At 40.3% G+C, this 25965-nt stretch overlaps 1 protein-coding gene across 13 annotated transcripts in view; it reads right to left on the bottom strand.

Annotated features, from left to right (window-relative positions):
• The window catches only part of MEIS2 (Meis homeobox 2), a 204923-nt gene that overhangs the window by 4539 nt on the left and 174419 nt on the right, over nucleotides 1–25965 (bottom strand). For 7 of the 13 annotated variants that reach the window (XM_038579991.1, XM_038579989.1, XM_038579992.1 and 4 more), the window contains one exon: nucleotides 1120–1259. In XM_038579991.1, the coding sequence (XP_038435919.1) occupies nucleotides 1120–1259 (140 nt within the window). The remainder of the gene's footprint in view (nucleotides 1–1119; nucleotides 1260–25965) is intronic. The other 6 variants (XM_038579994.1, XM_038579993.1, XM_038580000.1 and 3 more) reach the window with 1 other exon arrangement.

The raw sequence follows: 25965 nt of genomic DNA on the forward strand, positions 1-25965 counted from the left end.
TCCTTCTCCCTCTGCCCCTGACCCCACTCACTCCCTCTCAAAATAAGTAAGTCAATAAATAAATAAAATGTTCTGGAGGAGAGACTTCACCAGCCAGTTTAACAGGTGGGTCCTCCTTTTCTTTCTCCGTTAAGGGGACAGGAGGCAGGCAAATTGGGACCCGTCAAAATATATAGATACTGCAATGTGCTCTCTAGTTAAGATGAGATGTTGTGATCCTGCCATCTCTGGTGGCCTAATAAAAAATGTTCACATCAGACGCCAACATTTGAGATTCGAGCACAATTTTACAAGGTTAAACAGATCCAACTGAGCATGTGCCTCTTTACTCAAACCAAGGAAAACTCAAACATGGTACAGAGGATATTTCAATCATTTCATGTTCTCCTCCCACAGGCCCCCAGGCCTACATGAGTGGAGCAACATCTCGGTGTTGTTGGGGAAATTTTGCCAAAGGATGCTGATTTTCTTCCATTCTTTAAACTGAGGCCACAGTTTGAATCTCCAAGTTTGGAACTCTTGTTAGGGACAACAACGGTCATCACCACATGGAATGTAGGAAATCTCAAAGTGGGATGATAGGGAGTTGATGGGTCTGGCTCCCACAGTCCTGGGCACTAACCAATTCAGAGAAACTAAGAGACACTGTGAGAAAGCCCCACAGGTATTTTAGTGGGACGGATGTGAAGCGTTTCAAACAAAGGTAATAATCTTTTAATAAAAAAGAACGCTGGCATTGCAGCACACGTCAGGCCCTACTAGAATATTATGAATAGTCAAGGCAAATGAATGGATACAATGAGTATAACAGGGGATGCTCCAGGAGTGAAAGCAACGTGCACACCAAGGAACTGTGGGTAACAAGAAAATGAGAGTGTGCTAATGATTGATGCAGACAAGCAATGAGTAATTCCAGAGCTCACAGTCAAACAAACTGCTTGTGGCACTAATACTTGTGCCCAATTACCAATTCAGAAGGAAAATAAAAAGCGGTTTCAGTAGAGTCAGGGTGGGAAATCTCCAATTAGCACCAATTAGTGAAGTTGCTTCCTAGAATGGAATTCTGGGGACATTAAAAAAAAAAAATTCCCAGGATGCCTGATGGAAGCATTTATTTACCAGGTGATGAAACTCCTAGAGTATGACTTGATGAGGATTTGTGCCTATGGGACATGAATGTAGATACTGGTTGGAACTTGCCTGCTCGATTTGACTGGTCAATCATGGGCTGTACTATTCTTCTTCTGGCATTAATAAACCTGAAACAGAACAGAGAAGGCCAATCACCCAATGCAGTTTCCGGGCCCTGCAAGCACCTTTGCAGGAACGCTGAGGAGCATACCACACGGTCAGACGCCTACCGAAAATTATCTTTCTAATCCAAAGGCGATTTTTCCCTCTTCAGTGTTCACAAGTAGTTGACTGGATCATTTCCATCACCTTATCGCCCACTCTAGGTTGACTTGCAACGCGGGTTCAGGGAGGGGGGAAGAAAAGTTTTCCCTGAGAAAACGTCCATTAATTTTGCAATCGTGCTTCTGCTTCTTGAATAACTTGGAGACTGGTTAAAGTTCACAGGCTGGAAGATTTTTCCCCCCTTTCCCTAAACTCCCCATCACAGGGAGACCTAGCTTCCCCTTGCAGCTGGTCATAAATGGAGACCAGGCTCTGGCACTCTGCTTTCACAAGGTATTGTTAGGTCAGCAAAGCCATCAATTAGGCTGTCTGAAGTTTTATCACCAACACAGCAGTAATAAGTGCTGGCCAGAAAGACTTCTGCTCTTCGGCAACTCCTGCAGTTTAAGCCTGTAAAGTTAGGGGTCATTTAGAGGTCAGTGCCAGTTGGGGGCGGCCTTTCCAGCCTAAGCGGGGACACCCAGGGCAGGGATAAGGTAACTGCCAACCATAAACCCAGCCACCTTTCAACCCACTAGAAAGGCAGAGCCTCAGGTACACATGGTTGATATTAGAGCCTAAAAAACAGTTTTCAAATCAGGTGGTGGCTGAATCACAGGAATGTAAAGGAGAAGCAGTTTATTTCGTCTAGAAGCCTGGATCTAATTTTGTTGGAAATCCAAAAATAAGTGCCTACTTCATGTTACTTTAATGTTTAATAATGCCCATCAAATATTCATGTACAAACAGAGTAAGATGATAAGAAATCTCCTTTATTTCTCCAAATTTAATAAAAACAAAACAATTTTCTACCATTTGCGAGTTACCCTTGTTCCTGTACATTTAATGGCGTGCACTGCCCGTGCATTTGAGCTGATGCACAGGATTCATTGGCTGTGCATTCTGGCAGGGGTGGGGGGCGGGTGGGTGGACACAGAGGGAGGGCAGGATGCCTAGACTATAGCTAGCAGTTCCTTAAAAATATACCCACTTAGAACATTTCCCAGTATTTCCAGTTTCAAATCTTAAGTGCAGGGGGACTTAATGATTAATGAGTCTGCATGGGGCCACAGGCAGGAACTGAAAACCCATTCTTTGAAATTAGCCAGAAAAATTCTAGTGTGTGTCGGCAGCTCTGCGTTCCTAAGGAGCTGAAGTCCCTTCCCAGGAGGACAGCAGCCCACACTTGTTCAGGCCTCCGGTGAGCGGTGAGCGCTCTAGTGGGAATACAATTAGGCCGAAGAATAATAGCTGCAAGAAAACCAAAGGAGTCTTTTGCATATGGTGTTTGTTTGCAAAACAATGCACTTCTTTATTACTTAGGCAAGTATAGCTGGGTTGTCAAAAATGCTACACCCCCTCAGGCTGGGGGTGGGGTGACAGGCAACCGAGTGGAGAAAACAAAACGAGAGTTGGAACGGCCTGTTCATTCCCACCTGGCGCTGAAGTGGTACTGAGGACTGACCAGATCACAAAGTGTTCCAGAAGCATCTCTTAGATCAAAAATGGGACTTAAGTATCTACTCTTTCCTCACTGTTTTTACTGGGACCAAGGAGGCCTGACCCGCAGTTCTTCCCCCCCCCCCCCCGCTCCCACCCCCCCCAAGCTCTCTTTATCAGCTCAGGTTCAGACCAACTGAGATGCTCAGGACAGCCCGGAGGGAAACCTCCCCTCTCCTCCTTGACGTTTCTAACGTTTCTAACGGAGGACACACGTGGCAGAGGTGTTTCACCTCTTCTTCACGTGCTACAAACCTGGTTTTGTTTCTTCCCGTAGGACAACTCTTTAGGTAAGACGAATTGCTGTTTTTTCCCTTTTTAATTTCACCCTTTTGCTCTTTTATTATTTACATCTGGAGGTGGTTCCCTTATTTATGTCTTTCTCTCCAGTTCCCCCCAACACTCCCTTCCTCACAGAGCTGCAAGGCATCATGGTTCTTAGTTCTCAGCAGGAGAACTCCACACTGTCTTCAAACAAATAATTACGGGGAAGGTTAGAGGTTCACTCAAAGGTCATTTCTTTGGATACTCGTCAGAATGTTTACATTAGGAAAAACGGGGTCCGCTCAAAAGGTTGTTCAGTGGGGGACACACAACAATACAGAACATTAAAAAAAGCATTCTGTGTGCTAGCAGGTCTTTATAGGAGCGCTGAACTTGGAAATGCCACTCGGGTATTACATTTTCAACGAGTTACCATGGCATGGACTGGATGTTCACGAGCACTTATGGCCATGGCCTTTCTGTGCCCAGTTCTACTAAACAAATACAAATAGAAGCCTCGGAAAGTCTTCAACTAGTTTCTCTTACAAAGGGTCGGAGACATTCTGCTTTTATTCACTTAGGGTTCCATTTAGCTTCTCCGAATTTTTGTTCTTAAACAATGTTTTTTGATCCATAGCGCTATCTCTTGCCAGATTCAGAATTCTACCACATTCTTTCAAATCACACAGAATTTTAAAAACATATGGGCCCCAATTTTTCAGAAATCTCTTAACTTACGACTCCTGCCAATTGTCAACTCCCCTGATCTTGGGATGTCTTATAAACACCACAGATGTTGTTATAAAAACGAACAATTAATGAGTTGACTGTAAGAACAATTTAACACTAAAAGAATGAAATCACCCCACCATACTGATGATCCACGGCCACTCTTGGAAAACACATCACTATACATAAAATGGAGCCATTTAGCTATGAACTAAATAAATAAATAAATAAATAAATAAATAAATAAATAAAACTAGGAGTAATTTTTATTTCTTTAGTATTGCTAAGATAAAATTTCCCAAAGCAGTCTTTTCCCAAATTACATGGCATAAAATTTTTTCCACTTCCTCTGATCTATATTTTAAAATGACCTTATTCAATGCTCAAGCAGTAAACAGAATATCAAGTTTTGATTCTACTTAAAATTTGAAGAGTCTAAGTTGAAAATCAACTGATCTTCCATCTTTCAAGGTCCAAGGCTCCATTCATATGGAAAAAGACAACTCACTGGTTCAAAGACAAAAGACTTGTCTTAAAAAGGCTCAAAAGGTTTTTTGGATATTAAATGGGTCTTACAAAATAACATTTTGATGAGTTAAGTGTAAATGAATCAGACACATATGGATTAAGTTATCCTTGAATTTCACACGGGTTTAAAAAATAAGGGGAAAAGAGGGTCTTGGCAAAAACATTTTGGACTTTGCCAAACCCAAAACATTTGAAAAATTGCTGAAGACATCCAACTAACCAAAATGCAGCAAGCTGCACCCAACTTTAATGAAAACCCCCACAAGTTATTTCCAATTCAAAGACTGTTAAGTTTTTCATCTGTATCTGATATTAAAATTTTTTCTAAGTTTTAATGTCATCCCAGAATGATTCTGAAGTTGAGGATATAGAATATACTTCTTTATTGGTATAAACAATTTAACCTGAAATTACAAAGTCTTTTAGAAATTTAAATAGCTCTTAAAAACATTCTGAGATTTGTAAAACTTGTGTGTAAAATGTGCCATGTATGATAAATGCCATAAATAAAATGTGCTAGTAAGTAAGCCCAGTGCCTTATCCAGATTTCACTTAGCAAAAATTTTCATTAGCCTCATTGTGACTTTTTTTTTTAAGGGCTACAGATAATTCCATTAGTGACTCCTTAGGGAACGAGTACCCTAAAGTGCACTAGTTCCATTGATTTGTATTGAACACAAAGTTAGTATCCAGGCGCACACAAAGACTCTGGAGAGTATCTACTAAGACTATCTACTTTCTCACTAAATTTCACAAAAATAGAAAATGCATTAGTATGTGCGATTCTTAAAAATCATATACTGACTGTTAGCTTAAAAATAACTCAATTATAGAAATAAATTCAATGACTTTCCAAGAATCACGAGGCCTTTCCGAGTCATCTTAGAGATGAAAGAAGGATATGGTTAAAGAAGAAACCCAAGAGAGCAAAACACCATTGAAATCTCATCCCGCTGTCTTGCTAGAGAGAGCTCCTAGAGACCTCCCCACCCCCAAACCACACCTCTGCCTTCCCACCCCCCACAGAAAAGCCAAACTTTTCAGCTTTGCACATTTTTCTGCCACTGAAATCTGACCATCGTGTTTTTTTCTTTGAAAGGTTTTTCACTCCAAAGCATATTTCAGATTGATAGAAGGAGGCTTAGGTGTCATTCCCGCTTGTTGGTTGATTTCTTTTCTTTCTCCCCCATCCCCCTTCCTTCTTTTTAAATGACTGATAAATCCCTTCTTTCTGGTTCACTAACTTCGTGCCACACCTGGTCACCAACTTCTGTAGGCAGCATTCCTTTTGTTAGAAAGCGCAGGCCGCTGTGGAGTCACCTGGAAGGCCGCCAGCCCTGAACGCTCTGAGGAGGGACCAGGAATCCCTGGAAGCTTTTCCATGGGTTGGGCTGGTCCAGGAAAGGGGCTAAACTGTTGAAGGGGGATCAGATTAACTTGGAAGAGTGGTTAGAGGCAGCCGGGTGACTGGGGACCTATTAAGAAATGAAGAAGCTCTCTGCTTCCGCACTTTGCCCAGCCCTGGGACTCACCAGTGAGGGTGCTCACTCACCAAGCTTGCTACTGATTGGCGTTTGAAACAAGGAAGCCTCGACCTTGACAAATCAGTTAGCTGGTCTTTCTTCTTCTTCTTCTTCTTTTTTTTTTTTTTTTTTTTTTTTAGTTCGCACACACAGAGCAAGTTTTTTCTCTGTGCTGTGGCTGTGGCTGAGTGGGGTTTTCTCAGGGAGATCTATTAAAAATGGTTCAATCGGTGACTTATGCAGGTTTAATGTCTTTGAACGTGTATTCAAGGCACATGAACGTTTGGGTCATGCATAAGTTTTTTCCTGATGGCTAGACAAGGGGTCTTTTCTCACAGACAGCTGTGAGCAAAGGAAGGTAAACGAATGAGATCCATGGGCTGCTCAAAAACACCTTCACAGTTCATAATTTCCCAAAGCTACAGATTAATTTATAATTTGAGAGACACTAGACTTATCTACAACTCTAAAAACACAGGCACTAATTACTCAGAAGTTTACAGCATGAACACGATACTAATCTGGAATCGCAAACATTCTGTAGCTTTATGAATATGCCCCGAGTAGGGGAATATTCATGCCGAACACATGAAAGGCTCCGGATGAAATTATAAGGAAGCTAATATTTTAATGCCCTTCTACTATATTTTTTCAATATTCTTTTATCTAGTTTTTTCCCCTCAAGTTACAAGGGCTGATGTAGGTTCTTTACTAAAATGCCCTCCTTTGAGTAACCCCTTCTCAATCACGGTCCCATATTCCAGACTTCTCTATAAAATGAAGTGATGGAGAGAATGGGCTCGTATTCTATGTCCTTTATTTGCTGTGTGACCTTGGGTGAGTCTGCTTAAGTTTTCACACCTTGGTTTGCTTCCTGTCTATGATAGGGCAGTGGTTGAGCCTCGATTGTTTTGAGAATCGAGGGACATACTGTACGTAAGGTTGCCTGGCACAGTGCCTGACACATAGTGAGAGCTCATTAAATATTAGCTTACAAAAAAAAAAAATATTAGCTTACACTCAAAATGCACCTATCCAATGTCCCCTCCTAAAGAGCTCTGTTCTCTCATAGGTAAGAATAAGACTATGTGAGTGACTATTAAGCAAATCCATGCTGAGTTGAAAAGAGGGTAGTATCGTGTTTTATCCTTACAAGTACCATGTGTCCATGTGGTAGGGGCCAGCAGTCATAGCTAATTTAAACGCGTAACGGAATGGGGGGATTTTAGACAATGGTGTAGGCATCTGCTGGGGTACTGGGTAGTGGGACAAGCTATTTTGGAATCACACTCTCTAAAATGGTTCTCTGCACCCCTGTAGGCCTAAGCATATTCCACAGACCAGTCTCATCAATACCACCTTGAGTCTGTTAGAACTGTAGAAATACAGCAGTCCTCACCCTGGCACTTCTGAGTCTGAATCAGGATTTTAAAAGATCTCCAGGTGGGACACCTGGGTGGCTCCTCAGGTGAGTGTTTGCCTTTGGTTCAGGGCATGATCTCAGTCCTGGGATCGAGCCCTGCATCGGGCTCCCTGTGGGGAACCAGCTTCTCCCTCTGCCCTTGTCTCTGCCTCTCTCTGTGTGTATCTCGTGAATAAATAAATCTTAAAAAAAAAAAAAAAAAAAAGGATCTCCAGGCGATTTATGCACATTGAGGTTTGAGAGGTCCTGTTCTAGATCACGTACCAAACAGATGATCCAGTACTCTTCCAAAAACAGGCACTTGCAAAGATCGTTTCAATAATGAAACTTAGCTATAAAAATGCATGTATCGTTCTCTAAAGCTACCTCAGACCTAAAGAGTTGTCTGTTGCTCAAGGCAAGTGATTAAAAAATTTCTATTTATTTATTTATTTATTTATTTATTTATTTATAAAAAGATTTTATTTATTTATTCATTAGAGACACACACACAGAGAGGCAGAGACACAGGCAGAGGGAGAAGCAGGCTCCATGCAGGGAGCCAGATGTGGGACTCGATCCGGGGCCTCCAGAATCACGCCCTGGGCTGAAGGCAGCGCTAAACCACTGGGCCACCAGGGCTGCCCAAAAAATTTCTAACAATTTAATTCATTTTACTTCCTCTGTATTTCCTGAAGGAAAAGTTTGGGCAATAACATGTTTTGGTGGAAATGTTCTCTTAGCCTCTCAGGGAAGGGTAGGAAGAAGATGGTAGACTTTTCTTTCCTCCCTTTTTTTATTTTTACATGTATTTCTGTAGTGTTTGAGTTTTCTTTTCCTTTCTTTTTTCTTTTTTTTTTTTTTAGAGAGACAGAGCGAGTGCATGTGTGGGGTTGGCAGGGGCAGGGGAGAGGGAGAGAGAGAGAATCTTATGCAGGTTCCACACTCAGCATGGAGCCCCACTCAGGACTCAATCTCACAACCCTAAGATCATGACCTGGGCCAAAATCAAGAGTTGGATGCTTAACCGACTAAACCACCCAGGTGCCCCTACTGCTTGAGTTATAGTAATAAGTATAATTACTTTTATAATTTAAAAAAGTTTAAAGGTGATCTGGAGAATTTGGCATCTTATCTGATTAAAGTTTATATGGCCAATAGTAGAGACTTTAATAAAAGTACTTGGGAAATTTTCTTTAAGATAGGAAATTATCCTTTATTTCCTTTAAAAACTGAGCAACAATAAACATTACCCCATAAGTATAATCAGACCTGATGGCATGTAACACAACATTCCATCAGGTTATGATTTTGAAGGACTGTTATTCTTACGGAATGCCATCAGATTATTCAGATGTGGTTATTTATCAGGTACTATAAAAGTGATCCTTCAATGCTACTTGAAAGCAAGGGAGAGAAAAACACATATACTTCCTTAGCTATTCATATCTAGGATCTATCCTCTTAAAGATAAAATACTAAGTCAATAGACATAAGTTGCAGTATATTACCTCACCCTGTACATGATTTATGGCAGATGGAAATCAAGAAGAAACTGAGTTACTTTAGAAATATTACTAGTGACATTAAAATTCCAGATCTGTATAGCGACACACCTGATGGGGCTCCTGAAAACAACCTTTTGCAGACAGAGAATACCTACAACTTTATCCGATTCTATTAGCATAAAAAGCAGGATTCATCATTTTCGAATTACCAATTACCCATTGCCTGTTCATCTACCTAAACACTAATGCCTAACTGGGCTTTGAAAAGTCAACCAGTCACTTGATATCAGTTACATACATTTAAGCCAATTCTCATTATGTTCCTAGCCATTTGCTAATTCACTCTAAGAGGAGAAGATTCCAACAAATCTAGGATCTTTTTAGCCTTCACGATCACCTTTGATTGAAGTATTAATTCTTTATCCTACTTCTCAGTGGAAACTACCTAAGCATTAACTTGCCAAAAATGCACCAAGCTGTTTAGCAATTATGTATTAGATATGTTTGAGGAGATCAAGGTACACTCACATGCCCTCTGCTATGGATATCTCTCTGATTAGCTTGTCATCTGCTCGGAAGAAGATGTAGGCTGATTCTCCCATACAGTCTAGCAGGCCAGCTGTTAGCTGCCTGTCAAGCCCTCAAGTGGACAAGTAGTCCAGAAGCAAAAATGTCACTCCTTTGATCTGGCAAGGAGCAGCTGCTGATTTATAGAGTAGGACTTTGTTCTTCCGTTCTATTTTACTTTCTTTCCTAAGGCAGAACCACAAAATCCAGGAGAAAAAAAAAGTGCCGTTCCCAGCAACATCAACAAGCTCTGACAACTGCAACAGGGTTTTTCTTGGCCCTAACAAAGCTCTCAGGCATCTCTTTTGACGCTCACCTTTCCCCCCCTCCTTCCCCCCCACCGCCATTTTTTGCAATGTGGTAGTTATTGTTTAATTCAGCTTCTGTAAATGGAATGGACTGTGGCCAGCAAGCCTGGGGCATAAACACACCTGTATGAAAGAAGCCTTATTGTAGCAACCATCTACAAGCAAGCTCACATGAACCACACGTTCCTGAGTTCAGAAAGAACGCTCCATTTTTCCTGACAGCAAATTTTACCCTAAGTGAGTTTCTATTTTTGGTGCCACCAACCTGTGATGACCACATTTGAACTGTTTCCTCTCCAACAGCATTGCACTCTTTAACTCAAAGAGAAAAAGGGATTAGATTTTTTAAAATCTGTGAGCAAATATATCCATCAAAAATGTTTCTCCACTGTCAATAATATCAATCATTAAAAGCCAAATTAAACATCCAGAAAGCTTTTAGCAAATGCAATATCAAAGATTCCATAATGTTGATTTCATTACCACTGATTTATACTGACACAGACTTCCTGAGTTACATGTAAGGGGAGAAAAATCAACAACAAAATCTGCATAAGCCATAGGCATTATTATCTTGCTAAGAATTAAGCTGGTTTCATACACACGATCCTATTCTTAATGGATAAACCTGTCAGGTCAGAGATGCTCTGCCAACCAAGTGGAACATGAAACAATGTGGCCTTGAGATAAACTGTGAAAAGTCATCAGCCATGTGTACATATGTGCATGTATGTGTGTGCATGTACATGTATATATGCATGTGCACACACACACATACATGTGGTGATAAACTTTGCCAGAGATTAACACCTGGCTAGGTTTTCTGTGCTACTCCAGAAGAAAGCATGATAAAGATACATATATATATGTATACATGTATATGTATATCTCTCTCTCTCTAGAGAGAGAGAGAGACAGAGAGAGAGATGGATATATATATATATGAGAAAGAGTTATGAACTCTAGGATATTTTAGCTATATAAGTCACATAGGCCAAGGACAGAAATGTTGTGGGTGGTGGGAATGCTGAAAACAAAGGAGAAAAGAACAGCTGCCAAAACTCCTTGCTTCTACTTGGGTCACACCATCCTCTAGTGTCTACTCTCTTCTCCCCCTTTCTCACTTTCCAGGGGGAATAGAGATTTTTCTCAGCCTCATTTCTTGCTCTGTCCAGTGCTGCCCTTTGGTCAGTCAAAAGTTTCTAAGCACCCACCTCCTCAACGTTCAGAGAATTATACTGGTATGTGCTTTCTCTGGGTATATGTGTGTATCCCAGGGAGACACTGGATTCCGAAGGGGGGACAACAGCAGGTAGGAAGGGAAAGCAAGTTAGAAGAGCTGAAATTATTATGTAAGGTCTCTTTTCATCCTTTTCCCATCCTATAAAAATTGGGATGAATAATTTTTAAGGTCCACAGCAATCTATACATGTGTCATATAAAAATCTTCCAATGTTCTGTACTTAACAAAAACACCGGTTTAATGACAAAATACGACAAGGTTGTATGTAATAAGAAATTACATGTGAGACATAAATATATAATTATGTGACCTTCTCTGGAGATAGATTTAAAATTTGAAACTGTAGTTCATGCCTTTAAAGAGTTTTACTCTTCACACCCACAGAAACAAACTGAAAAGCACAGTTTGATAATGCATAATAATTGCAAATCAACACAGTTCGCACTCAGTAAATCAGTGTGAAAGGGCCAATTTTAAAAGTCAGATGGAGGTTAATCACTGAAATTTGTGAAGGAAGAAAGTTGAACCAGATTAAAAGAGCAAAGAATATTGGAGAGGAAGGAAATAAGGAAATGGCACGCACAAGGTGCTAAGGCAGACTAGGGCCCCTTCTATGCAAGGGGATTGAATTCAGACTGGCTCCTGGTTTTGGAAAAGTTGACTACAGTTAATCCACAAACTGGTGGAAGTTCTTTCTCAGCCCCCCCGCCCCCAATTTTACTGAGATATAATTGACACATATCATTATGTAAGCTTCAGGTACAGTGTGTTGGTTTGTTAACCATATATAACTCAAAAGGATGACCTCTGTGGCATTTGCTAACATTTCCAGCATGTCACGGAGTAACCATTTCTATATTGAGGTAAGAACATTTAAGATAGACCCTCTCAGCAACATTCAAGTGCAGAATACAGCACTGCTGACTAGAGCTACCATGCTGTGCATCAGATCCCCAGAACTTCTTCATCTTCCAATTGGAAGTCTATACCTGGACCAATACCTGCCCGTTTCCCCCACACTAGTGAAAGCTTTTGAGTGACCAACTGAAATCCCTGAAATTACTGAATAGTGGAACAATAACACAAAATATGGTGCATTAGCTATGCTGATGCCATGGTAGAAACTGAGAAGGTCGAAAGGCCTAATCCAAGCAAGAGAGGGAGAGAAAGTGAACTCAGATTAAGGTGGTAGAGATGAAAAGGAAGTGGGACAGGTTGTGTGGAGGGCCACTGATGAATTCTGCAAAGAAGAAATACAAGTTTGAAAGATATCAAGAGCATAAGCCTGAGAATCTATCTTTGGTATGGTATGGTGTACAGTTGATGAAAACTGGGAATTTAGAAGGGATGCCTATTTGTTTGGGGAGGAGAGGAAACTCAACCTTCCAAATGTTACCTTTGAGTGGAGAGTGGGTCTCTCGGGCAGAGACGCCAAGCAGGCCACTCAACACAAAGTACGAACGAAGAGTGAAGGATTGGAAAGAAAACGACTTTACTTCAAAACCCTCTAATCTCTTCAGAACTCCAAAACTATATGAGTATTCCAGAGCTGTGTCAACAAGTATAATAAACTGCCTGGCTGCCTCTAAGAATTACTTCCTTTACAGAGATCCACCAGATTTTACAAAGTCCATCTAATAATGGCTGGCCAAGTCAATTGTCAGTAAAAACAACAACAACAAAACAAAACAAAACAAAACTCTGCACCGTGGCCGCCTCTCTTTTAGGTCTAGTTTGCTTTTTCCTTCAATTCTGAGATAATCCGTGTGACCAGATGGCCCATGGTAATAACAGATCATGGTCACCCTGCATACACAAGTTGTGTTCCATTCTACACTCAACAAGGGTAAGTTTAGCGAGAGAATTTATGAGAGAGTTTTAAAAACTGGATATGAGAAAACACATATTGCACACTGTGTGTTTTTAAGCAAGAGCATAAGACTATCAAAGGTAGGTTTCTTCTGGGTAGTGACAACTAATTTAGAAGAGAATTGATAGGACAAAGGGTTACATTTAAAAGGGACTCCATTAAGTGTGATGGCTTCCAAATTGTGTCCTCCTCTTAAACCATATTTTTCTTCTTAAATGGCCTTTTAAGGTGAAAAATACAGCACTTCACCCAAAATGGTGTGAAAACAAATGGTTCTCAAGTCTCTATTCTTCATCTCAGGCCAAACCACCCCAACACCAGCAATCTAAAGCCACTTGGTGTTTGGAGGGAAGGTGCTATGCATGTGAATGTGCCCATGGCTCTTTCATTTGTCTGTGGGGCTCCTTTTTCTAAAGCAGCAGGGGAAACTTCAGAAGACCAGCTTGTCATGCCAGAAGTGTTTGGACGGGGCCAGGCTCTTACCCTTCTTTCAATTCTCCTGCTGGTTTAAAAGAAAGGCTGAAGCAGAAGACACATGCGGAAGGTGGCAACATTCTTAGGGCCCTTTATCAATACCACTGCTTTCTTTAAATTGTAGCTTGGTCTCTTGTTTGAGAGGCTGAGATTTTAGCACTTTTAAAGGGAACCATAAGTGAGAAATCTCCTAGGTGTTAAGTTTTGGAGTGGCTTCAACCCAAAATATGAAAAAATGAGATTAAAACACAGAAAGTCAAGTAATATTAAGAAAGATCCAACAAACAAAATATCATCAATATGCGTATATGTTTCGGTCTTTCTGTTTAAACCAAATGCTATTTAACTAGTTTATATCAGCATCTAGTACAGGTGCCAAAGGAATCAAAAATCAAAAATCTAAAAAAAATGTAAAGTCATTTAAAATAAATGATCATTCTAAGAGCTATATATTCAACAATAATCTTTAAAAATTATGAAAACGTATCCCTTTGTGTCAAGAAGCAAAAAAAGAAATCTACTTAGGAACATATGACTTAATGTCCTCATATTTATGATGTTCAAACATCAAGGATCAAATTTAAATAAAATTTCTTAACTGCTTTTCTTAATAACAAATTAAACATCTTTTACTTTGACTTGACAGCCAGGTAGCATCCTCTATCTTCTCCAGAGATGTCATATGCAGTCTTTCCAATGTGACGGTATTATTACCCACAAAATTTTTAGCATCATCCCGTAATCATAAAAGACATAAAATATATCTTTATAAACCACAAGAGACTTAGCAAACCAGCAGTTATGCCACATCTGCTTTAGTCTTTAAATATTTTAGCTTTAGAAGGTTAGTTAGTGGATTCTCCCTCCTCGATTGGCGGAGAAATAAAGACATCAACCTTTGATTCTGACATTCCACACAAAGCTATAACCTCCCATAGACAAAGACACAAACACATTGTACTACAATTTGAAAGAATTTTAGAGCATATTTATGTTTCACATCTACCAGAATTTCCCCTAGAGTGGTTTAATTTAGCTATTAGAAATAAAAATATTGGAGTGCTCGGTGGCTCAGTCAGTTAAGTGTCTGCCTTCAGCTCAAGTCATGATCCCAGAGTCCTGGGATCGAGTCCCACGTAGGGGCTCCCTGCTCAGTGGGGAGCCTACTTCTCCCTCTCCCTCTGACCCTTCCCCTGTTCATGCTCTTTCTCTCTCTGTCAAATAAATAAATGAAACCTTAGAAAACAAAGAAATAAAAATGATGGCATTTGAATTATCTTCATTTTCACGATGAAGACAAAGTAACATCATTGTCTATCCAAAAATAATTAAATTTAGAAACTGGTTTAAGTGCCACAGATTCTTACCTTGGAGTCAGGTAAAGTACAAATAAACAAAAAGGCAATTAATAAGGATGAAGTGGGGCGCCTGGCTGGCTCAGTCGGAAGAGCACGGGACTCTTGATCTTAGAGCAGTGAATTTGAGTCCTCGGTGAATGTAGAGATTACTTAAGTAAATAAACTTTACGAAATAAGTATAAAGTTAATACATCAACTAACTAAGAGCACACAATCCTTTCTGCTGGGGCTGGGCTCCCATGGCCAGCTGGTCAACACACCCTCCAAAATTCTCTTCAGAGAACACCTCTTTGAGGTAACCTCCCTGATCCCACAATCTGAGTAGGAAGCACTTTCTCAGTCAGTAGCATCTATCTAATATGCCCATTACAGCATTTATTCAGTACTGTGATCACAACTTACTTGTAATAACTTAACTATCTACTTCCCACCAGATAGTCGTAGAGAGCAGGGACCACGTCGCAGGTCTATATTATTGAGTCTGTGCCAAGAATATAGTACATCCTCGATAAAATGTTTGGTGAACAAATAACTGAGTGTATGAAAATACGGTTCCTCTACCTTGGAAACAAGGTAGAATTGACAATGTAAGAGCTTGTTGGGATTTTCTTGTCCTCGTTTTGCAAGTGGCATAGCTGAATCCCTGAGGAGGTAGGATGGTCACTCTGGCTTCCCGGCTCTGGTCTGGTGATCTTTGCATTCAGAAACAACTTAAGATACAGACTAGAGGCATTAGTTTAAAGGTGTGAGTCCATCTGGGTATTAGAGACACCAGTCACATCTTCCATGAAGGTTAAAGGAAGACACGGACTTGACATGGCAGAAAGTGAGCATCAGACTTTTCTAGGCTGGAGAACAGATGATCTAGTTAGATTGGAGCATGATAAGCCTGACTGACTTGAGAAGAGGGTTTATGCTGAAAGTAATGGGAACTGAGGTCAATGAACTTTTATGGGGTGTGTGTGTGTTTGTGTGTGTTGAGACAGGAATGGTGAGCAGGAAATGAAGGACAAAGATTCATGAAATCAGAAAGTAAAGCAGAAGAGAAAACTTTCTTAACATATATTCTTCTTCATTATATTTTTCTTCTTTTTTTTTTTTAAGATTTTATTTACTTATTCATGAGAAACACACACACACACACACACACAGAGAGAGAGAGAGAGAGAGGCAGAGACACAGGCAGAGGGAGAAGCAGGCTCCATGCAGGGAACCCGACATAGGACTCCATCCCAGGACTCCAGGATCACACTCTGAGCCGAAGGCAGATGCCCAACTGCTGGGCCACCCAGGCGCCGCTCATTATATTTTTCTACGGAAGTTTTTCCCCAACTTGTGCTCTGAGGGATCCTCGGGTCAGTAAGTGATTTCTCCAAAACAGGGGTGGTGGGGCAAATTAACGTAGGGAACAATACCAACCAGAACAAATTACATGCTTAGTGTTACTGCTCTGGTCCTGCCACAGCTTTTCAGAGGCTGAAATATATTATAAATCTCTAAGAAGGAATAACGGTACAAATCAACTTCTAACTTCAGTGATTAAGATTTTAGGGGGATTTGAAAAATGAAGCAAGATTCTGGTTTTTAACCAAAATTGTATTTTTAAACAATTCATCAGCAATTTATCAATCTATTGACTAGCATTTGTCAATTATTCTATTAAAGGATTTCCATGGTCATATTTTCCCAAGTCAGACTCTGGAGTTGGAAAACCATTTACTGGGTTTTTCTTTTACAACCTAACTGCTCACAATCCCACCTCTAAAATGACAAAACCTGACTATTCCGTGGAACTTTGACCCCCAAAATGTTGAAAATGGGGTTTAAAAAAGAGGCTGGAACATGTTCTTTAGAACTTTTCTATCTCAAAGACCATTTAAGCATTAGATGATGATTTTAGGCTGGGATGTTCTCTAACCTTTCCCATTTTCCTGTTTGCCTCATGTTTTCCAATAAAAACAACAACTATTATATAGTATTTGGCTACATGTGCCTAAAATTTCTGCTCCAGAATGATTCCTAGAAACTGAAGACTAATCTCAAGTGTAAGATCATTCTCTTTTCGGCAATACCGCCTGTATCTTTCATTAATCGGAAGTGTGACGGGGCTGTGGCCCTTGGATGTTAGCATGTCAACTGCAAGTGTTGGAGATTTACGCCTAGGGAGGGTGGGAGATGGGGAGGACAGAGACAGAGACAAGGTGGTGGGGGTGGGATGCGAAGGGGAAGGAAAGAGAAGGAGAAGGAGACAGGAAGAGGGGAAGGGCTGCTTTGGATAAAATACATCGACAGACATCAAATGCCCCCCCACCCTGCCCACCCCCACCAAGTCTCCATTCTTGTTTACAGAGTGTACAAGTATAAAATCAGCTTTTCCTTAGAACTGTGTTAAACACCACCTGCCTGCCCTCTGAACCTTGCTGTCCTGGGATGAGGTCAGCCCGGCAAAGGGCTCTGGTTCCATAAGCAATCCTGTCATTCAGGCTAACAGCAGTGATTCACTCACAGGAGGCAAAAATGACTCAATTGTTGGGCTTTATTGACTCCAGGGAGCACAGCTACTCTATCATTACCATGGAGTGCAAACACCCCGAGCTCTGTTTTGGTCCACTTAAAATTACTATTTGCTGTGAAGGATTGGCAAAGCAATTCTTAAAATGATGGGGGTGAAAGTCAGGCAAGTGCCATTATGGGCTTTCCCTTCCGTTTCAGCAGAAGGAAGCAGTGAGGACTTGTTCGGAGCCTGACCCACTTATTTAACCTTTTGTTCACTTTGCTGTATTAACATATATTAACTGGCTCTATAAGCCCTAGGGGGGATAACAGCGTCATGACCAAATTGTGCTCCCATTTCCATGGGTAACCTCTCCTTGGGTGGAAATTAAACCCCAATATAAATACATTTTGGGTCCATCCAGAACTGAGGAGGAATGCCAAAAAACCGACGCTTGAACAACAGTCCTACAAAGACCACAGCGACCATGGAGTGGTCAGGAAAATCATACACTAGAGGAACTATTTGAAAAACCAAATAAATTTAATTAAATAAGTTACAAAATTATTTTCCCCGTCTCTTATCTACTCCCCTTGGTTAATATCCATGACATACTGATGTTGCATAATTGCGCTTATGGCATGCTGCAGCTCAGAGCCATAATGAGCTGCCTTTGCACAAAGGCAGCAAAAGTGGTTTCCCTACAGAGTTATCTTCTCAATTATTTATACTTGCAACACTTTCACATAATGGCAGTTTTAAAATCAAACAAACAAAGCAAACTGTACAATAAAGGGAGGAGACAAGAAGGTGCAGGGACCTTTTCCTTTCTTTTTTTGAACACCAGAAGGGACAGACAAGCCACATAAAGTCAACTGAATTTGGTTCCTCAAAGTCTCAGGGGCCTCGCGACCAGACAACATCAAAGCAGAGGGATTGCCACCTTGGTGAGGGATTAAACGAGCTCTGCTTACCTGCCTTGCTTTTAATCTGTCATATCCAAATATATAAAGGAATGCAAACTTTATTTTTTTCCCTGTTACAACTTTGTCTTTGAAAATTCCTAACAAGGAGACTTGACCCCCCTCCCCACTCCTGGGGGGAAAGAAAGTGCTAAAGTGTCAAAAACGATGTCAATGTAAACAGAAAATGGCCCCCAGCCTGTGGAGGGGCCTTGCCAGTTTTTATGATGTTTGTTTCCACTGTCCACACCTCAAAAACCCAGACACAGGAGGGAAAAAGCTACTCTGTGGTTACGTTACATAGGGATAGGCAAACTAAGACAAATGGTATATTTTAATATGAAGGTGACGTTTATTGTTATTTCCAATGTTTAATTTTGGAATCTCTTTGAAATGAACTGTCCGCATCAAGCTCTGACTTATTTTGTTCCTCGCACCTAGCTCAACAGCTTGGTCAGAGTAGATGCTCGATAAAAATGTTAGCAAGGTTATTTCTTCAAGGTAACCCATTGATGTGATTGAGGAGCTTATATTTTAAGAAATTAAAAGTGAACTTTTGACCAGACATATACTTTGGATCTGCATAAATCCTATATTTTGTTTAAGACTCTCCCTTAAACAAGTATAGGTTCCAGCCTTCAGGAGGTGGTTACCATCTGGAAGAATTATTCGTCGTCAAATAATGGCCACTCACATATCTGTGACTGAGGATATTCATTAACAATACCGATGAAACCCAGCTTTAACAGCACCAATTAGCCATTTCCAAATAACAAAATGTTAAAGCAACTATTTCCTTACATTCCTGCAGGGAGAGATTATAAAGACAGAGCAAAACTGTAATAATCTTAAAAACCTCAGAACTTGTCTCTTGCAATATGCTTACACTTACATACACGGAAGGTACGCACAGACACATTTTTCATAAGTGCACCTTGTGACTTTAAATCTCTCTTGACTTGATACTCAGCTTAAAAAAAAAAAAACAAAAAAAACAAAACAAAAAAAACAGAGAATCCCTGGGTGGCTCAGCAGTTTAGCGCCACAGTCAGCCCAGGGCGTGATCCTGGAGACCCAGGATCGAGTCCCACATCAGACTCCCTGCATGGAGCCTGCTTCTCCCTCTGCCTGTGTCCTTGCCTCTCTCTGTCTCTGTCTCTCATGAATAAATAAATAAGATCTTAAAGAAAAAAAAAAAAAAACCTTAAGGGGATTTTTTTTTATTATTATTTGCAAGCACACGGAAAGGGTTGGAAGGGGAAAAAAAAATACACTATAACCCACCCGAGGACAGGCTGTGGGCAGGGTCATCAGAGGGAAGCAGCTGGGACTGAGTTGGGATCCACCACACTGTTTTGCCTCACCCAGGAATCAAATGAACTGGACATTGCATTGTGGCCACTGGCTGCTTCTTAATGCTCTTCTTAGCGAAGGAGACCTAGGGTTGAGGTATTAATTAATACCTACTGTATTTTGTTGGCTATCTCCTTTCATCCAGGTACTCTCACCTCCAAGGTCAAAGCACTTGGTGGGAGCGGAGGGGTTGTGACCCAGTTCTACTTATCAATCGAAAACTGTACCCTACTAAAAAAATTAAAATAAAAAAATAAAACCACACCCCATTACTTGGCCTCCCGGCAGCACCAGCCACCTTGGATACTGAGATGACCTTTCCACGTGTGTACATGTGTGATAAAAGATAAAGGGTGATATCAGGAGAATGCAGATGATGGTAAGAAAATTCTTGGGCCAGATTAAAAAGGCATCCTTGCTGTAGGCAAATATAAACCTGAGTGAACTCCGAGGTACTGCAAAAATATCCTATGATATGCATAATGTGTTTTTCAAAGATACCAATGCAATGACTAACATGCAATTAATCTTTATAGGAGAGATTCGTTAAGTGTTGAGGTCTAGCAAAGAGCTGGGTAGCTTTTGTACTGTGGAATATGGGCAAGTTCCGAAGGGAAAACTCAAGATTCTGTGAATGGGCTTCAGTTCATTTGAAAAGCACTCTTCTGGCAGTCAAAACCGATTTAAATGTCAGTAGATTATGGGGGGAAGTGAGTTGGTTTGGAGAGTAAAACCAAAAGCTGGCTGGGGCTGACAGGGTGTGACTCTCATCCCTGTGAGGCTCCCACTGATGGGACCAGAAATTGCTATCAGTGGCTTGAGGGTAGTAATATTATAGGGCCCTCAATTCCCAAATGTGACAGATTCTAAGAAACCTTAACCTCTATTTTTTGCAGCTTTCCTCAACCACAGCAACAGATTCTCTCTTAGTAGAACAGCCAATTAACCAAGCATTTAAAAACCCGCAAATCTATATCAATGGCTTTGCAAGACAAAAAGAAAGATGTGTGAAGTAAACACTTAATCATTGTAAACTATCCGATCCAGGGTGTTCAAGAGCCAACTTAGTTGAAACTGGCTATGATTGAAAAAAATATTAATTTTAAGAAATCAGAAGAAATGACATTTTCCTCCAAACATCCCATAGATTTGCTTTTACGTTTTAGTTCACAGAGACCCGTCCTTCGGTTTACCCTTGACTAGTGGCAAATCTGATAAGGGTTGGCACAAATATGCTGAGCCTGGTTTACAATTTGTTTTGCAACTTCCCTTCCAGATAAACATAATCCAAGTACAACTTCTAAAAAAAAAAAAAAAAGTTGTGTTTACTTGTCCTGTGCTTACAGATTTTTTTTTCTTTTAAATATTCCCTCAGGATGCTGGCTTGCAACCTAGAAAAGGCTTGGATTTCAGCTTCAGTCTCCAAGGTATTCTACTGTTTAGCCGGCCGTGTGCTAGGAGGGAGGCTCTCTACCTTGCTGATTTAATTAACAGGATTCTTTTCATTATTATGGGGATTTAGTTTCTTCTTGCTCTTCAGTGTTTGAGAAACAGTGATTTATGTTTTATATTTTGAAGGAAAATTTATTGTTCTTTGACAGCTGAGGCTCAGTAAATTCCCAGCATCGAAGCGACCCCAGGGAGGTGTCACGGTTGCCCTGCCCTGCCCACCTAAATGCTGTCATAGCAAGGGCCCCCCTCCAGAAGTGAGAAGAGCCATCAGCTGTTCAGTGCCCATCCCACTCCTCCTCCCTCTGATAATTATACCAGCAGGGGTTGGCCCATTCCCATTTATGGGATTATTAGTATTAGTAGGTTGATCAGTAACTGTGAATCACTGATTCATTTAAGTGAAGCAAACAGTCCATGAATCTTTGGATTGGATTTAATCCCTTAACTAAATGCAATGCACCGAATTAAGTGGTAGACTGTTCTATACTTATTATGATGACCATGGCTAACCCCAAAATCACGGCGAATGTTCTAAATAGGAGTATGCCTATGGGGGCAATACAAACGCGTCTGAAGTTAGTGCTGCAGAAAATCTGGCATAGAGAGTTATCACAGCTCTATTGGATTCCTGCTCTTCTATGCTACACAGTCATCACATTCTGACGGAGAAAGAGTGAAACATGGAGTGAAAACTCTGAAGACTCGAAGCAAATTCATATTTTAGGTGAAAAACTTCAGGTGGCCATTAATTCCCCCTATAACCCAAATCTCCTTTTCTAAGAGGGCTTCACAATGCACTTTCATTCACATTACTATAGTGAACATTTGCTGAACTAGGCACAAGACAGTGCATACATGTATTCTCTAATTCTCATGAAAACCTTAGGAAGCAAGTAATATTATCAATATTTCCATTTTATGGCTGGGAAAACTGAGTGTTAGCAAAATCCAACAATATGCCTAAGGTCACAATGTTAGTAAGTGGCAAAGGTGGTACTCAGATCCAGGTCTTTCTGACTTGATGTGTTCTGCACAGATATGTTACGCTGCCTTTCCAGCCCTTCTGTTGTTTAAGTCACCCAGTCTGTGATATTTTGTTAGGGTAGTCCTTGCAAATTCATGCAGGAGGTGACATGGAAACAGGGGCTGGAAGAAAAGCAGAAACCAAACTTCTGAGTTGGAAAGACGGTCAGTTCCTCTCCATAATCACTGGAAACACCCTACCGTCGGCAGCATTGGCTCCTGTCAACCTTGCATACACACTATGACTAGCCCTTAGTTTCCATTAAAAAGCAAGTGAAAGTTGTAGAATGCCAAATGGAATGGCTAAGGCAACGGTTGTGAGAAGAAAGCCATTTTACATGTGAGGAAGGCAGTGCTATTCAGAGAAGCGAAAAGGGAGAGGAGTAAAAAACTGAGTGGAGAGAATTTTGGAGTTATGTAAAGGACACACCTGAGCACAAGACACACACACACACACACACACACACACACACACACACAATTTGGGGCTAAGAAATTCAGAATAGCTAGGGTCACTTTTACTATCTTCTCAGGAGGGCCCGGCAACTGAGACATGTCCTGGGAATCAGGGAACATCTTGAGAACCACCTGATCCCAAGTTTGTTTAGTACTAACAGACCCTTTATCTGGGATCTCCCAGTCGGTCAGGAAATGGGAAGCCAGGTTGCCGACCCAACACATAAAATGGAGCCTTGGAAATCGCTTGATTTCTAGACCAGGACTTTTCACTTATCTAGATTCACTTATTCACTAATAGATTCTAGAGAAGAATAAAGGAAAAATATAGAAAGCACATATAGTTTTACAGGGGGTAGCATTTTCAAAATCTTTAAAATCTAGGGAAATGAGTATGAGAACGTGGTCCAACTGGTGAAGACAAAATAAAGTAAGTTGTCACTTTGAAACCGATTCAACAGGTCCAAGCTACTTTTCTCATTCATGAGTTCTGCAGGGTTATTTGATAGCTGTGCTTTCGAAATTTGAATTCTCTTTCTTTATTCAGCCTATCAGGATCCCCAAATTCAGAGCATAACTCTACCCTAAAAGTTCAGGCTTCTCAAATTTTCCCACAAAGAAAATCCTCAACAGATCTTTACTTTTGACCATACTCAAAGGAAACACCTGGGTAAAATATTGGTCACGACTCATCATCATACTGAATATAACTTTTAAAAAGTTTTGGGTTAGTGAAAGAAGAAAGCAAGAGAACACTTGAAGAAAACTAATACAATGGTGAGAAGTCCATGCCAGAGACATTACTAGGATTTCTTGCAGAAGCTTCTCCTTGTGTGTCTCATCTCTATGCCACCTATAATGAATCCCATTCCCATTATGTACATGGTACATTCTCCCTTCAGTCTCCTGGATCTCCTATCTTACCTTCTTCCTTTTAGTAATAGTCTGATTATTTGCAGAAATTCTAGAAGATACAATTGTTAATCCCCTTGAACAAATATTTACTCAGTGTCTGCTGCCTATTGGCATTGTACTGAGGGCCTTAGGAGGAGGCACACAAAAGAACTTGTAGGAGAGGCCACATTTGGCAAGTGAACAAGGTACCCGATTTGATATTAATTTCATGCCCTATGGATCTTCTAATTTATTTGGGGAAATAAGAAATATACCTAACCATCAATCTGTTAGGTTTTATGTGATGATAGAAACAGCACAATTTAATGGAACGAGTATAGGCTTTAGAGACTCGGGTTTAAAGCCTCTCTATATCACTTTCTGTGTGGTTTTGGACAAGTTCTTTAACTTTTCAATGTCTTATCCTCAATGGTAAATGAGAATAAATTGTGTGAACCTACTTCAAAGAGTTGCCCTGAGGATGAAATGTGAAGGCCAATTTGTATTGGAAAGGCATCAGAACATCATCTGGGAATTAAAAAGGAAAAATATTTAAATCATTCTAAAATAAATGTCCAATGTTTACAATCCTCCAGATGTTGCAAGGCATACAGAGATGAAGAAGATTCAGTCTTGCTCTCACAAAGCTTGAAGTTTGGCAGTAAAGGGATGACCATGCTACAAGACAAAAAAGTCTCAATGGCAGGAGAGGGCTTAAGGGTGGACAGAGGATGGATATAATAGGGGTGAGAGGGGGAGGAGGATAGGAGGCTTTGGGCTTCTCCTCCAAGGATTCTGATAAGTGGAAATGGGAAGGATAGAAGGAGGCAGAATGAACCAGGTAGAGGTAACTACTAAGCAATACAGAGATCAAGTACTTCTAGCTAACATACTTAGTATAAAAGGTACTAGATCGATGTTGGAGATAAACTGAAATCCTACTTTGCAATTGGTGAGCTATTTGACCTCTGATTTACTATTTCTCATTTGTAGATTGGAGATAACATATACTTCATAAATTTACTGTAAATATTAAATATTAACCAAATAGTTGACATACTTGAAATACAATAGATTTTAAATATATTTTTAAATCTTTTTTTAAAAGTTTATTTATTTTTTTGTAATCTCTACGCCCAATGTGGGGCTTGAACTCATGACCCCAAGATCAAGAATTGCATGCTCTTCTGACTAAGCCAGGCAGGCACCCCGATATTTTTCAAATCTTAGAGTAATTAGAAATATTTCCAATATTATCAGAAGTCTATTTTCTAGGTTATGTGTACAGTGGCTCAAGCATACCACTTATTTCTAGTATCACTTAAACACTGGAGGATGAGCTTCAAAGTTTGTTATTAACTTGCACATAGTCACTGTTTTATGTAGAATAAACCACCACTGGAATGTCAATGGCACAAAGTAAATGATAAGGGAGATAACTTGAATTTTCAGCTATTTTGTTAGGTTTTATCTTTCAGGGCATTTTATTTGTCTCACTACTGGCATAGATAAGCATAAATGCAATAGGTGGACAAACTATTCTTTTAAATGTTTAGACATATAAGAAAAACATACTTATTCTATTCACAATTCCTTGAAGTCAAGAACAATGGAAGCCAAAATACCTAGTGTTTGGAAGATGGGCATTGATGTTGGAAGAAGAAGGAGAAGGAGACAGAGAAGGAGAAGGAGAAGAAGTGGGGGCTGGAGATTAAAATCCCCAAGATACTCGGCAATCTATACCTTTCTTCAACAGCCACTTCTTTTAATTCTCGGAAGTCCTAAAGGTGAGGGTGAAGATGACACAGAACCTGTTCTCTTGACTAATAAAAGCTGATCTGCTGAAACTCCATTTCACTGGAACACTGGGGAGCACGCTGGAGCACGCTGGGGTGGTGGTTCTAGATATGGAGCAGAAATGTGGTAAAAATGCTGACTTTTGGCAGATGAAGCTCTCTTCTTCCTCATTTTCACCATGTGAACAAAGTAGGAATATCTTCTTGACCTAGTTTATGAAGCATGCATTCTCAGAAACTCCTGTGATCTGATGGTAAAATAATTCAGAAATCACATGCTAATCAAGTCCTTCATTTAGAAAAAAGGAAAGTTCTGCAGAAGCCACATGGAAACATGGTGTTCTACATATTTTACCCACAATGCAACTGATCAATCCAACAACACATTTGGAGGTTCGGAATTAACCTAAATTCAGGGCTAGAGTGTAGCAGAGGACCCGGTCTTCTCTTGGTAGAAGCATGCTTCAAAGTCTTCAGAAAAGTCAGGGGAAAAAACTCCTATTGCTCAGTTTTAACCCTGAAGAGCTACATAAATCTAGTAAATTTTCTATTCATTAATCAAAAATGGTCTATAAAGTTCTCTAGGGTAGAATGTAGAATTTTGAATGTAGAATGAATTTTTAATGGGATGTGTGCCCTGGTGATAGGTATCCACAAAGAAAAGATATCCTGCGATGCCTGTGAAATATGGAGGATTGACTCAAAGAATTCTGTGTAGCTCCATGAATTATCTCCATCACAGGGCCAAAATAGGAAGCATGGAAAATGAAAAAAGAACCAATCAGTTCCAACAGAACATGAAGTGGAAGCATACATTCCACTCAAGAGAGGGTCACTCAGCTTGTTTTGGAAGTCATTGACTAAAT

Source organism: Canis lupus, chromosome 30 (genome assembly GCF_011100685.1).
Source record: "Canis lupus familiaris isolate Mischka breed German Shepherd chromosome 30, alternate assembly UU_Cfam_GSD_1.0, whole genome shotgun sequence".
Classification (NCBI taxonomy): Eukaryota; Metazoa; Chordata; class Mammalia; order Carnivora; family Canidae; genus Canis; species Canis lupus.